This window comes from Emydura macquarii, unplaced genomic scaffold (assembly GCF_026122565.2).
Source record: "Emydura macquarii macquarii isolate MOO-44397 ecotype Brisbane River unplaced genomic scaffold, CSIRO-AGI_Emac_v2 contig_3488, whole genome shotgun sequence".
NCBI classification, from domain to species: domain Eukaryota; kingdom Metazoa; phylum Chordata; order Testudines; family Chelidae; genus Emydura; species Emydura macquarii.
This window is the reverse complement of record NW_027133625.1, coordinates 86,611-97,952: the sequence shown is the minus strand read 5'-3', so window position 1 is coordinate 97,952 and position 11,342 is coordinate 86,611. Positions and strand designations below refer to the sequence as shown.

General features: G+C 43.1%; 1 protein-coding gene across 3 annotated transcripts in view; it reads right to left on the bottom strand.

The window, feature by feature from the left end:
* Window positions 1-5,457: 5,457 nt before the first annotated feature.
* The window catches only part of MXD4 (MAX dimerization protein 4), a 58,875-nt gene continuing 52,990 nt past the window's right edge, over window positions 5,458-11,342 (bottom strand). For all 3 annotated transcript variants that reach the window (XM_067535381.1, XM_067535379.1, XM_067535380.1), the window contains exon 6: window positions 5,458-11,053. In XM_067535381.1, coding sequence (XP_067391482.1) covers window positions 10,905-11,053 — 149 coding nt within the window. In that variant the 3' untranslated portion in view covers window positions 5,458-10,904. The remainder of the gene's footprint in view (window positions 11,054-11,342) is intronic.

Genomic DNA, 11,342 nt, shown 5'->3' with positions numbered 1-11,342 from the left:
ACCACATACGTGGAGGCTGCCATATGCCCCAACAGCTGCAAACAGCGTCTGGCTGTTGTCATGGGAGACATCTGTAAGTCTGCGATAAAGGATCCCATTGCCTCAAAACGTGGCCGAGTTAGGAACGCTCTGGCCTGTATGGCGTCCAGGGAGGCCCCTATAAAGTCTATACGCTGCACCGGGGCGAGCGTGGACTTCTGCTCATTAATGAGCAGGCCCAGTCTGGTGCATGTGGCGCAAACCAGCTCCAGGCTGTTCTGCACCTGCTCACACGATCTACCCTTGATGAGCCAGTCATCCAAATAAGGGAAGATTTGAACCCCCTTACGGCGTAAGTGGGCCGCCACTACCGCCATACACTTAGTGAAGACTTGGGGCTGAGGACAGACCAAAAGATAGCGCCACGAATTGGTAGTGGCCTCCCTGTACCCTGAACCTCAAGAACCTCCTATGTCCAGGCAAAATGGAGATATGGAAATAAGCATCCTTTAAATCGAGGGCAGCGTACCAGTCCCCTGGGTCTAGAGCCAGAATTATGGAAGCAAGGGAAACCATGCGGAACCTAGTCCGTCTGATATATTTGTTCAGACGATGGAGGTCCAAGATCGGTCTCAGACCCCCCTTGGCCTTGGGGATCAGGAAGTATCTAGAGTAAAATCCTTTTCCCTTTTCTGTCTGCGGAACCTCCTCCACTGCACCAAGCTCCAGGAGAGAGTGGACCTCCTGTAGTAGGAGCTGTTTGTGTGCGGGGTCCCCCATATTCGACGGGGTAGGAGGAGACTCCGGAGGAGAAGTCGTAAACTGCAGGGCGTATCCCCTGAGGACGACTCCCAGGACCCAACAGTCCGTCGTGACTGCCTCCCAAGCATGATAGAATGGCCGAAGCTTATTCGCGAAGGGTTGGTTATGACCCAGGGGGAAGGAAAAAGCGCCACCCTCATAATCGCTGTCGAAAGCATTTATTACCATTCGCGCCGCCGGTTTTTCCGCCCTGCTGTGCCCGCGCTGAGGAGCCCTGCCGATCCTGGCGGTTAGGCCCTCGAAAGCAGTCTCGCCCCCTCCTCTGCTGAGTGGGTCTAGGGGCTGGCCTGGGCGGGGGAGGTGGCTGGCGCTGAGGTTGTGGGCGAGACTGGCGTCTTGCTGCTTCAGGGGTGTACAGCCCTAGGGTCCTCAAGGTGGACCTAGAATCTTTGAGGGCATGCAACTTCTCATCCGTCCTCTCCGAAAAGAGGGCGGATCCCTCAAAGGGGAGGTCCTGAATGGCTTGCTGGACCTCCACTGATAACCCCGACGCCTGTAGCCAAGAACAGCGTCGCATGACGATGGCCGAAGCCATCGCCCTGCTGGCGGTGTTGGCCACATTACTGGCCGCCTGCAACGCCGCCTGGGCCACGGCCTCTCCCTCCTGTGCCACTGTGGCCAGGTCCGCTGCCTGGTCCGGGGGAAGGGCAGCAACCAACCGCTGTAGCGAGGCCCATAAATTTTGGTTATACTTGCCCAAGAGGGTCTGGTGGTTAGCCACCCTCAATTGTAGTGCCGCCGTAGAATAGACCTTGCGGCCAAACAAATCCAATTTCCTCCCCTCCTTATCTTTAGGGGTACTCCCCTGGCTGCCCTGGCGATCCCTTTGATTCACCGGATCAACTACCAGGGTTCCAGGGGCTGGGTGGCTATAGAGAAATTCAAAATTCTCCTTAGGTACATAATATTTTCTCTCTGTTTTCTTGGATGTTGCAGGAACAGAGGAAGGAGTTTGCCATAGGGCCTTGGCAATACTCATGACCCTGTCATGGACGAGGAGGGCCACCCGTGAAGGGCCTGAGGACCCTGAAGGGCCAAACAATGAGTCATCCTTCTCAGACATCTCCTTAAGCGGTAGCCCTAAGTTATTAGCCACCCGCTTAAGGAGTTCTTGGTGCGCCCTAAAATCAAAAAGGGGCGTCTTATGGTCCCTGGAGGTGCCTTCATAAGGGGATGAAGAGGAGGACGTGGGAGAGGCCCTGTAGATGGGCCTTCCTCCGGGTCTGATTCCTCATCAGAGGGAATGTGCGGTGGCAACTGTGAGGGTGGAGGTGGAGGCTGCACCACCCCGGAGTGGAGTGAATCAGCGCCCTGAGCCTGCTGAGCTGCCCACGGACCCCAGTACGGCCAGTGTCAAGGTCCCTGCTGCCACCCTGGCACAGGCAACTGCATGGCATCCCCCTTGTGATCTCGGCGCCCTGAGTCCCAAGACCGTCTCTTATGATGCCTTTGTGGGGAGCGGCTCTGTGAAGAGGAGGAAGAGTAGCGTCGATGCTTACGATGCCTCCTGGAGGAAGACCGACTAGACGAACTAGTGGATTTTCTTCGTCTGCGGCTGGACTGCTTATATCTGCGTTTCCCGCCACGGGAGCGGGAGCGGTGGCTTCTACGGCTACGCTTCGAGGATCTCGACCGTGGACATTGCGCTGCTCCCAGCGCGAAGCTCGGTGCCGAGGCCATCAGGACAAGCGCGTGGCTCGGTGCCGATAGGCTCGGTGCCGCGTATGACGGTGCCACCAGGTTCGGTGCCGCGTGCAACGGTGCCGACAGGCTCGGAGCCGCATAGAACGGTGCTGGTGCCGCCGGTGGCGGTGCCGTCGGTAGCGGTGCCGGTGGGGTCAGTGCCGGAAGCCCTGGAGTCAGAGGCATGGATGGCATCGACCACATCAGGGAAGTCTGCTGCCCCAGTGGATCTGGCAGCGTTGACAGTCCCGGTGCCGGTGCCCCCACGGTAGAGGATGGTGCCAATGCAGTCGGTGCCGTCTTGGAGGGGGTCTCCCGAACCTCACCACGGCGCCGCGACTCTCCGTGCTTGAGAGGGCTCGAGTCCGACTCCTAGGTGGTGCTGGAGTCAACTCTGACAGCCGAGCGCCCGCCTTTTGTGCCTCTGGACCGCCCCCGGTGCCGCGGTGCCGAGGCGCTCGACAACCTAGAGTCGGAGCTCGGAGGGGATGCGCTCTCCGCCCTCCGTGACCGTCTGGGTGAGGGTTGAGAACGTTGGTTCCTCCACCCACCGGGGCCACCCAGCGCGGGTTTGCCCCGAGACGCCGGTCCCGTGCCCCTCGGCCGAGAGGGGGACGGAGGCATGGGCAAGGCCATGAGGGCCCTTGCCGCATCAAACACCTCCAGCGTCAACGGTCCTTGTAGAGGCACTCCCCCAGCTTTTAGAGTCAGGGGAGGCTCCCTACGAGGAGACACCGGTGCCGGAGAAACCTCCACGGCATGTGGCTGGGGTGTCTCCTTCTCCTCTCCTTGCTTCTGTGGATGGGAGGAGTCTCTGGAGGCGGTGCCGGCAGTCTTGATCTTCTTCAGCACCGAAGCCTTTGGTGCCACAGCCAGTGCCAGCGGTGCACTCTGCACCGAGCGTACACTCAGTGCCGGTGACCTGGACGCTGGTCGGAGCGCAGCCTCCATGAGGAGTGACTTCAGCCTCGCGTCCCGTTCTTTCTGGGTGCAGGGCTTAAAGGACTTGCAGATCCTGCATTTCTCCTTTCGATGCTGCTCTCCGAGGTAACGGAGGCAGCGATCTTGGGGGTCACTGACAGGAAACTGCTTTGCACAGAGGGAACAGCTCTTGAAGCCCGCGGAGCCAGGCATGGCTCCAGTCAAAAACCCCTAAGGGCCCTTGAACAGAAAGTCAGTGGCTTCAACTAACTGTCCTGTCTTTGAATAACAATAGTCTCTTCTTAACAACTGATCTCTAATCTTCTAATAGATGCAATTAGCTAGGGACTGCTGCTTGCAACGGCAAGTGGCAGAAGTTCCAGCAACCGTCAGAGGCGGAAAGAAGGAACTGGGGGCCCGCGGGGCCAGCAGCGCCCTTTATACCGCGACATGAGCGTGGCACTCCAGGGGGCGCCAGAGCTGGCCCTGCGGGACTTGCTAGGGAAAAAGGTTCCGGGAATCTGTGCACGGGGTGCGCACACACTTAAATTGGAATGCATATGAGCAATCACTCAAAGAGAAAACCGTTGAAACATTGCACTAAAACAACTGTAAACTAGTTATTCTAAAAGAAGTCATTGGCTACCATCATGAGACTACTCTACCATCTATGTTTCTTTTTCAAATTTAAATTGAGTTGCATAGTGATATAAAAATGTTTCATTTGAATGTTTACCCTATAAGTACTTCAAAGGTGTGTGCACTTTAACATTTAACCAGTGAACCATTGATTGGGAGATCAAATTTACTCTAACTGTAAAGAAAACAAATTATAAATACATTAAAAGATTAGGCCTGTACAATCCACAAACTACACACAGTTTGTTGTATTTAAGTATTGCCATTTTTGTATTTAAGTTTAAGTATTGCCATATTATCTTTCATTACTCATTATTACCTCAGCTGACCTACCCTGCTCACCCAAACTTAGTACTGCCCCAAAAGATGTAGAGGTCAAAATAGCATATTAAGATGATCAAATCCCTTTTCCTATTAAACGGATCAATTTATTATCTAGTAATTTGCTAAATTGCAGTTTCTATGCATTCTGCACCAAGTGCATTTTCAAAGCTCTACTGCAAGAACAGTTTGTGAAGTATGTTTTGTGCAAGAATCTTTAGTGATTCTACACAGCAGAACATAGACTCATGATCTGATACACAACTGATTTAAGAATATCACCAATTTGACAAATTACTTGTGATTCATTACACGGTAAAACCTAAACTGTGATGTGTTGAAATAAATTTGTCATAAACGTCCACATATTGAAATGTAGGTAAGAAACACTCATTGTGGAACAAAGACAAGTGAGTCATGTTGGCTAATACCGATGCAATATAAAATGATATAACTGATATGCTTTTGCATGTTACATTGCTGTATTTATTTTTTCTCATATTAGCAAGCCAAATTTTTAATTTTTAATCAGGATATCTGTCACTTTTGGCGTGAGCTCCATGCTCCATTTAGTAAAACAGTTTAGTCAAACATATTGCTTTCTATGCTGTGTTAACACCTCATTTTGGTTATACCTTGTATACAGCTGGAATGATTTTAAGTGAAGTTATATTTTCTTAATATTTAGAGGAGAAATTAATTTGTTTTTTTATAAAGTTTGGTTTCACACAAATACGGTATTGGTATGCATATTCTAGGGTAGTTCTGGGCATCCCTGTTAAGAAGGAAAAAAATATAACAACTCTTTTAAAATAATGGGACCTAATCAATTCCTGATGTAATGCTATTGATTAAAGAGGAATTAGACACGGTTTTTATTTGGGACCAGTATATTTAGCAGAGAATTTTAATTTGAGTGGTAGCTCCAAACTAGTTATAGCACCACCAGTAAGACTTGAAAGGGTCTTTTACTGAGCAGAGCACCCAATAAGCTTTTTATAAAACGTTTATTAACTCTGTGTGAAATGAATTGCAAGAAAAAGTACACACACACAAAGCAAATGATGAAAGAAAAAATTAAAACTGAAAACCACCACAAATATCAGGTATAAAAATTTGTATTTATGTTACAATGAAAGAATGATACAACACAATACTTTTCAGTGTGTGCTACAGAACGTAGCATGCACCATGTACGTGTGTACAAATGAATCTTTACAATATAGTACATCTTAGAAGCTATGAAGTGTTCCTTTTTGGATATATATTCCAATGGCTCTGGCACAGAACTCACCCAGTACACCTCTAGAATTTCACCAGAAACATAACCTCCACAGCAGGAGGCTCTTTTTCAGTGCCTACTATGTACTTCACATGTAGTGAAATATCACTCACTAAGACTTATTGCACAGACCCTTTAAACCACATACATTGAATGTCACCTTATTTTACACCCATATTACCTATGCAAAGTTGAAGGCTGAAGTTAGACTGCCTTCACTATGGTTCACTACCAAGTTATTCTGTAGGTGTACTTGGGTCACCAGGAATCTTTGCTGGGATTTATTTATAGAATTTAAGATAATGGCAGCCCAAATGACCAAATAGTTTCTAGTAGTTCCCACTTTATACTTTGCCTACATTTTAAATAGTTACATAGTACACATAACTTAGATATTTCTTTTGGAGCTATCAAATAGGAATATTGCTTTTCATTCACTAAGCATATTAATTCACATTCATTGTTGGTGAAATGTCTCTCATATCTGATTAATTTGACCTGTTTTATTTTATAGTGAATGCAGCTGTCCTTTAAAAAATAAACCTAAAGTGGCTTGGTAGTCGTATTGAATTTTAGAAAAGGCATTATTGATGGATTGAATGTTTTGACACAGTTTTTTTTTAAACACAAGATGCTGGCCGCCAGCAGTAAACAAAGGTAATGGAGAAAGATTCTGAAATTTGGTTTTTAAACATTAATAAGGTAATGTCTTCAAAAAACAAGTGTATAAAATTAATATCCTTTATTCAATGACTGTGCTTGGCTGGGTTCATAATTGAGAAGCATTTTATTTTCCATATGGAAGCGACATTTGAGGAAGAAAAAACAATGATAATTAAATAGATTAATAATTGAATTAACATTGATAAAAGAGTCAAATTATCACTTGTCCTACCTGTATACATTGTTTTATTCAACTGCAAAAGAACCGAGGACTGTACTCCACAGCTGAACAAGCTTTGGTGTAGTAGACAAGAGCATACTTGTAGACCAAACTGACATGCACACAATCTCTTACAATTTTTTTCATCTTTATGATTAATTACTTTATCTTTTTAACTGAAAATACTAAAATAAAATTGGTTTAATAGAACTTGTGATAAGAAGATAATCAAAACCAGGTAAATATTTATCAAACAAAAAATTTTCCATTTGTCATGTACTCGCTGGATTGTTATAAACTACCAATTGCCAAAAAAAAAAAAAATTAAATTGCAGTTGATATGCCTGATCCAATACCCATTCAAGTCAGTTAGTCTTTTCCTTAACTTAAATGTGAGTTGTAGCAGGTTCTAGCAGACAATACTGCCTACTCTGAAGAAAGCTTTACAATAAGAAATAAACATTTAGTATCTTTCTAAATACCAGACATAATTTTAGCCCTGTCACTGGTTTGTTTATTTATTTGCCCATTCCTGCACTCTTTACTCTGGCAAAAGTCCATTGAAGTCAGCAGGAGCTTTGCATAAGGAAATACAGGATCAAATTCTTGGATAGGATTATGCCCCTAGATCTGTATGTGGGGAGGGTAGGTTGAGTCAACCCTTCATCAAACCTACCCTCCCCCAATTTGTAGAAACAATTGGGGAGGGGTAGGATGTGAGTCGGGACATGCATCCTCCTGAAGTCTAGTGGGAAATCTGGAAAAAAATAATGCTGCCTCAAAGCTGCTTTGACTTTTCCATGGCCCCACCCAGACTTTGGTAAAGAAAACACACACAACATAACTCAGATGGAGCTGAGAAGGTGTGGAACAGTAGGCACCAGAACTAATGCAAAGGCACTGGTTCTGGCTAGGACCTGGCCTCCTGCAAATCCCCTGAGATGTGCAGATTCTGAAGGCAGAACTTCCTCCTTGTTCCATGGGTAGGAGAGCAGTCAAGCCTTCCCATCTCCTTATGGAACAATTTGAGAAAATTCTGCAAAGAGAACTTCATGGCAATTTCCTCCCTCTAGAATCCTCTTCCAGGGAGAGAAACTCCAGCCCTATAATCTGGTAGACCTCACAACTTTCCACATTTAGCAAGTGCAAAAGAAAGAAATTTAGAAATGTGACATTCTCAACTTTAAAATAATCGTAACACAAAATGGCAGGATGATTGGGTTAGGTGCAGTTACTCCAAGGAAGTGATTAAATACCTTTCTTTTTTTTGCTGTACTTTGTTTTGATCACAACTCTAATAGTTACACACACACAAAAAGCCAAAGACAAACATACATCTTAAAATTTATTTAAAAAAAAATAACAGGAAACTATTCATCCTTAGTTGCCAAGCCACAAGTTAATGTCATAATTAATAACACTGCTGAATAGGGTGGAGAATAATGTTTTGGAACAGAATCATGGGACTATATCCATCACCACAGAAGTCAAAGGGAGACAGGTAGCACTCTTAGCACTTTGCTATGGGAATGATACCGTTCGGGCTATTGGTCTGATCCTGCACACCCTTACTCATGCAAATAGTACTTACATCAGTTGTGCCGTTGACATCAATGGGACTACTTCTGTAAGGAAGGATTTGCAGGAGTGGGTCCCATGTCTGAAAGTGTAATATTACATCAGACTTTAAGACAAACACTCCATGAAAATGATACCATATTTCTCTGTCTTGATAATGATTACCATAGTAATATGTGAAAGAGTAAAAACAAATAAAACCCTTTTTATTTCCATTCAACTTATTGGAGTAATTTTTATTGAAAATATAAGATCTACAAAGCCATGGATACCCAGCGTGGAAGAACTCATTAAGTTAGCACATTCATCTTTAAAAGGAGAACTTCAGCTCAACATAGGGTACAACAATGTTGGGTTTAAAATCTCTACTCTCCTGTGAATTTCAAATCTTTTTTTTTTATTAGGAGGTTCTGTGCAAGAGCTGCTTGTCATGAAAAGAAACACTTTACATTTCATGAATGTGTTCATTATATAACAAATGAACAGCAACACTATACGAGCCTCCCCCTTCCCCCCTGTTAACAGTCATGTGTTAAAGTAAACACTTAATTTTTCCAGATTTGGAAATTAGTTACATATGCACCAAAGGAGCTAGTAATTTCTGCTGCTTGTCAGCTACACACAATGAGTATATTGCTGTGTGTTTTCCCCAACAATGAGGATTTTAGTAATATGCAAGGTGTATAACATAATACCAAAACCTGCATCACAGAAAAGGTTAATTGTTGTTTTTTTTTTATTATTCAGCTGCCAGAGTTTATAACCTTATGCCCCTCCCCAAAGCCAAAGTAGGGGTGGCCATAAATTAGGTTATGTAACTTAAAAGTATACATTTTCCTTGTTGGCAAGTTCCAAGCAGTAAGCGAGAGTGCAAACAAGGATTGTAAGCTGCCACAAAATGTATTCATATTTCTACTCTGTGTTGTAAGAGCCAAAGGGAGGGCACATATGTCAAATGTTGAAAGAACAACTGAATCTTTGTTTTTAATCATTATAGTCAGTATGTCATGAGATTTTTATATTTGAATATTAAAATGGTACCACAGTTAGGCATCCTATAGCATTATACAATACATTTGTTTCCATTGCCATTTAATGTTGGTCTCACAGAGACCCTGGCTTTAAAAGCTAATAAAATGTAGATCTGTGTGCTGAAGAATCAACAAGAGGCCCTGTATGAAGATGATAAACCCTCTCACTAAAACCTAATTTTATAATTTTACTAAAAAGCCCCACAGATTGGATGTGAGAGGATTTATAACTCTCAGTGCTTTACTTGTATAAGATGGACAACTGACCATTCAAATAGAGGATTTTGAAAGAAACAAAGCTTAGTTGCCCTTTAAACAATGAAAAAGGAGAGACATACATAAATGGTCACCAAGGCACAATATGACAAGGGTGAAGAGTCCCTGAGACTCTGATTTGGGTCTGTACCATTCCCCTCCCTATACAAGTAAATGAGAACATTTAGGAAAATATAATACAAAATCTCTTACAGGAAATATAGACTACACTTGCTAAAATCACTTCTCTAAAAGTGTTTATAGCTTTTTTTTTTTTTTCTCTTTCTTTTTTTTTTTTTTTCTTTTTTTTAAAAGACCTTCTTTAAACAGATAATGCAAAGACTGGTCCATTTTTCTTACCCAGCAAGCCAAGCTCTAATGACTTCACTAAGCTGAAGTTGTATTAAAATACATCTTTGTAGTATTGCTACAATTTGGGTAAATATGTTCTGAACAGCTTGATGAGTACTAAATAAACTTTGCTGTTTTACAGCATACACTTTATTTTTTTGCACTTTTTTAAAAATAGAAAATGCAATTATAGCGTGCAAAAGAAGAAAAAATGATTAATTATCCTTTAGCTGAATACTGTAATTATAAGCCATGCCTTCCATAAAAATGTATTGGCAGCTATAAATAGGAATAAAGAAACATTAGCAAACACTCCTTGTAAGGAAAGGTTTAATTATCAAAATCTGGATCATTTGAGCTCTGTATTCTTTACAGAAAATACTGAATTGTTTCAAATGTCATTCATTCCATGATAACAGGTTAACACTGCAATGTTGGTTTCTGCTAGCTCTTATCATGGTGAGAATGATTTGCTGCTGGTTGGATGTTGAATGCAAAAAGCAAAAGAAAGTTGGGATAATCCCACATGAAGTCATTATTAGAGCTGGCTTTCCCCTCCCCGCCCCCCGTTTTGAAGTACAGTAGTGACTTGTTAATATGATCTTTTTCTAAAGATCATCTGAGATTTGGATTTTTTTCTGTCTGCCTCTCTCAAACATAGCTATTAAAAGAATTTATACTCTACAGCCTGCTATAAAGCATTAATAATTTCTCATGAAGAAAAAAAACAAGAAAAAAAGCTGAGTTTGTATAGCTTTGAATCACTAACACATCATAGATTCCATTCTTCAATATTTGAAAATGGTTTCTGTGAAATCAAAATGATTTTCTTATTAAACTTCCTTACACCATCATATGTTTTCAACAGTTTGAATTTAATACTTCTTGCATGGAATGATATGATTTTTTAAAATTTGCAGTCTTGCTACATCAAGCTAGCTTTAAGTCACAACTGTACCTAATCACAGTTCTCTGCAGTAAAACCATGATTTACAATATTGAATATTGTGGTTACAGTGCAGGGAACCATGGATACAAAACCTCCATTTCAGAATGCTGTGGTTGGGGTTTGCCGGAAGAGTGGCAGTTGACACCTCTGGAATTTTCTTCTATAAGTGCTTCAGTTAGATGGTCCTGAGTTGAGTTGATAACTCAGGCACTATGAGAGCCTGGCATTAAGTCTGCGGGAATGTGTATAGCCACCATCACTTGAACTGCTTTGCAAACTGTAGTGGTCTTCAACATCACTGGCACTTCCAATACTGTCCATTTCACCTGGTGTAAATTCCATTCCTTCAATGTCTACTTCTAAATGAAACACAAAAGGCAGATTTTCAGACATATACAGAATAGTCAGTTACTGTAGGCTGATATTGAATGCGTAATTAAAAGCCTAATGTGAAATTCAAACCACACTTAATTTTCCTATACGTTTGGTTTTTTTTCAAATTCAGTGCTAGTGAAAAGTACCAGATTGACAGCCCTAGGAATTAAACCCTCTACATATTTATCCACATAACAAATACAACATGACATCAGCACAAAAGGCTTTCTCACATTGTCCTGAACCCTAATCCAGAGAGACCGCCTCACGGTG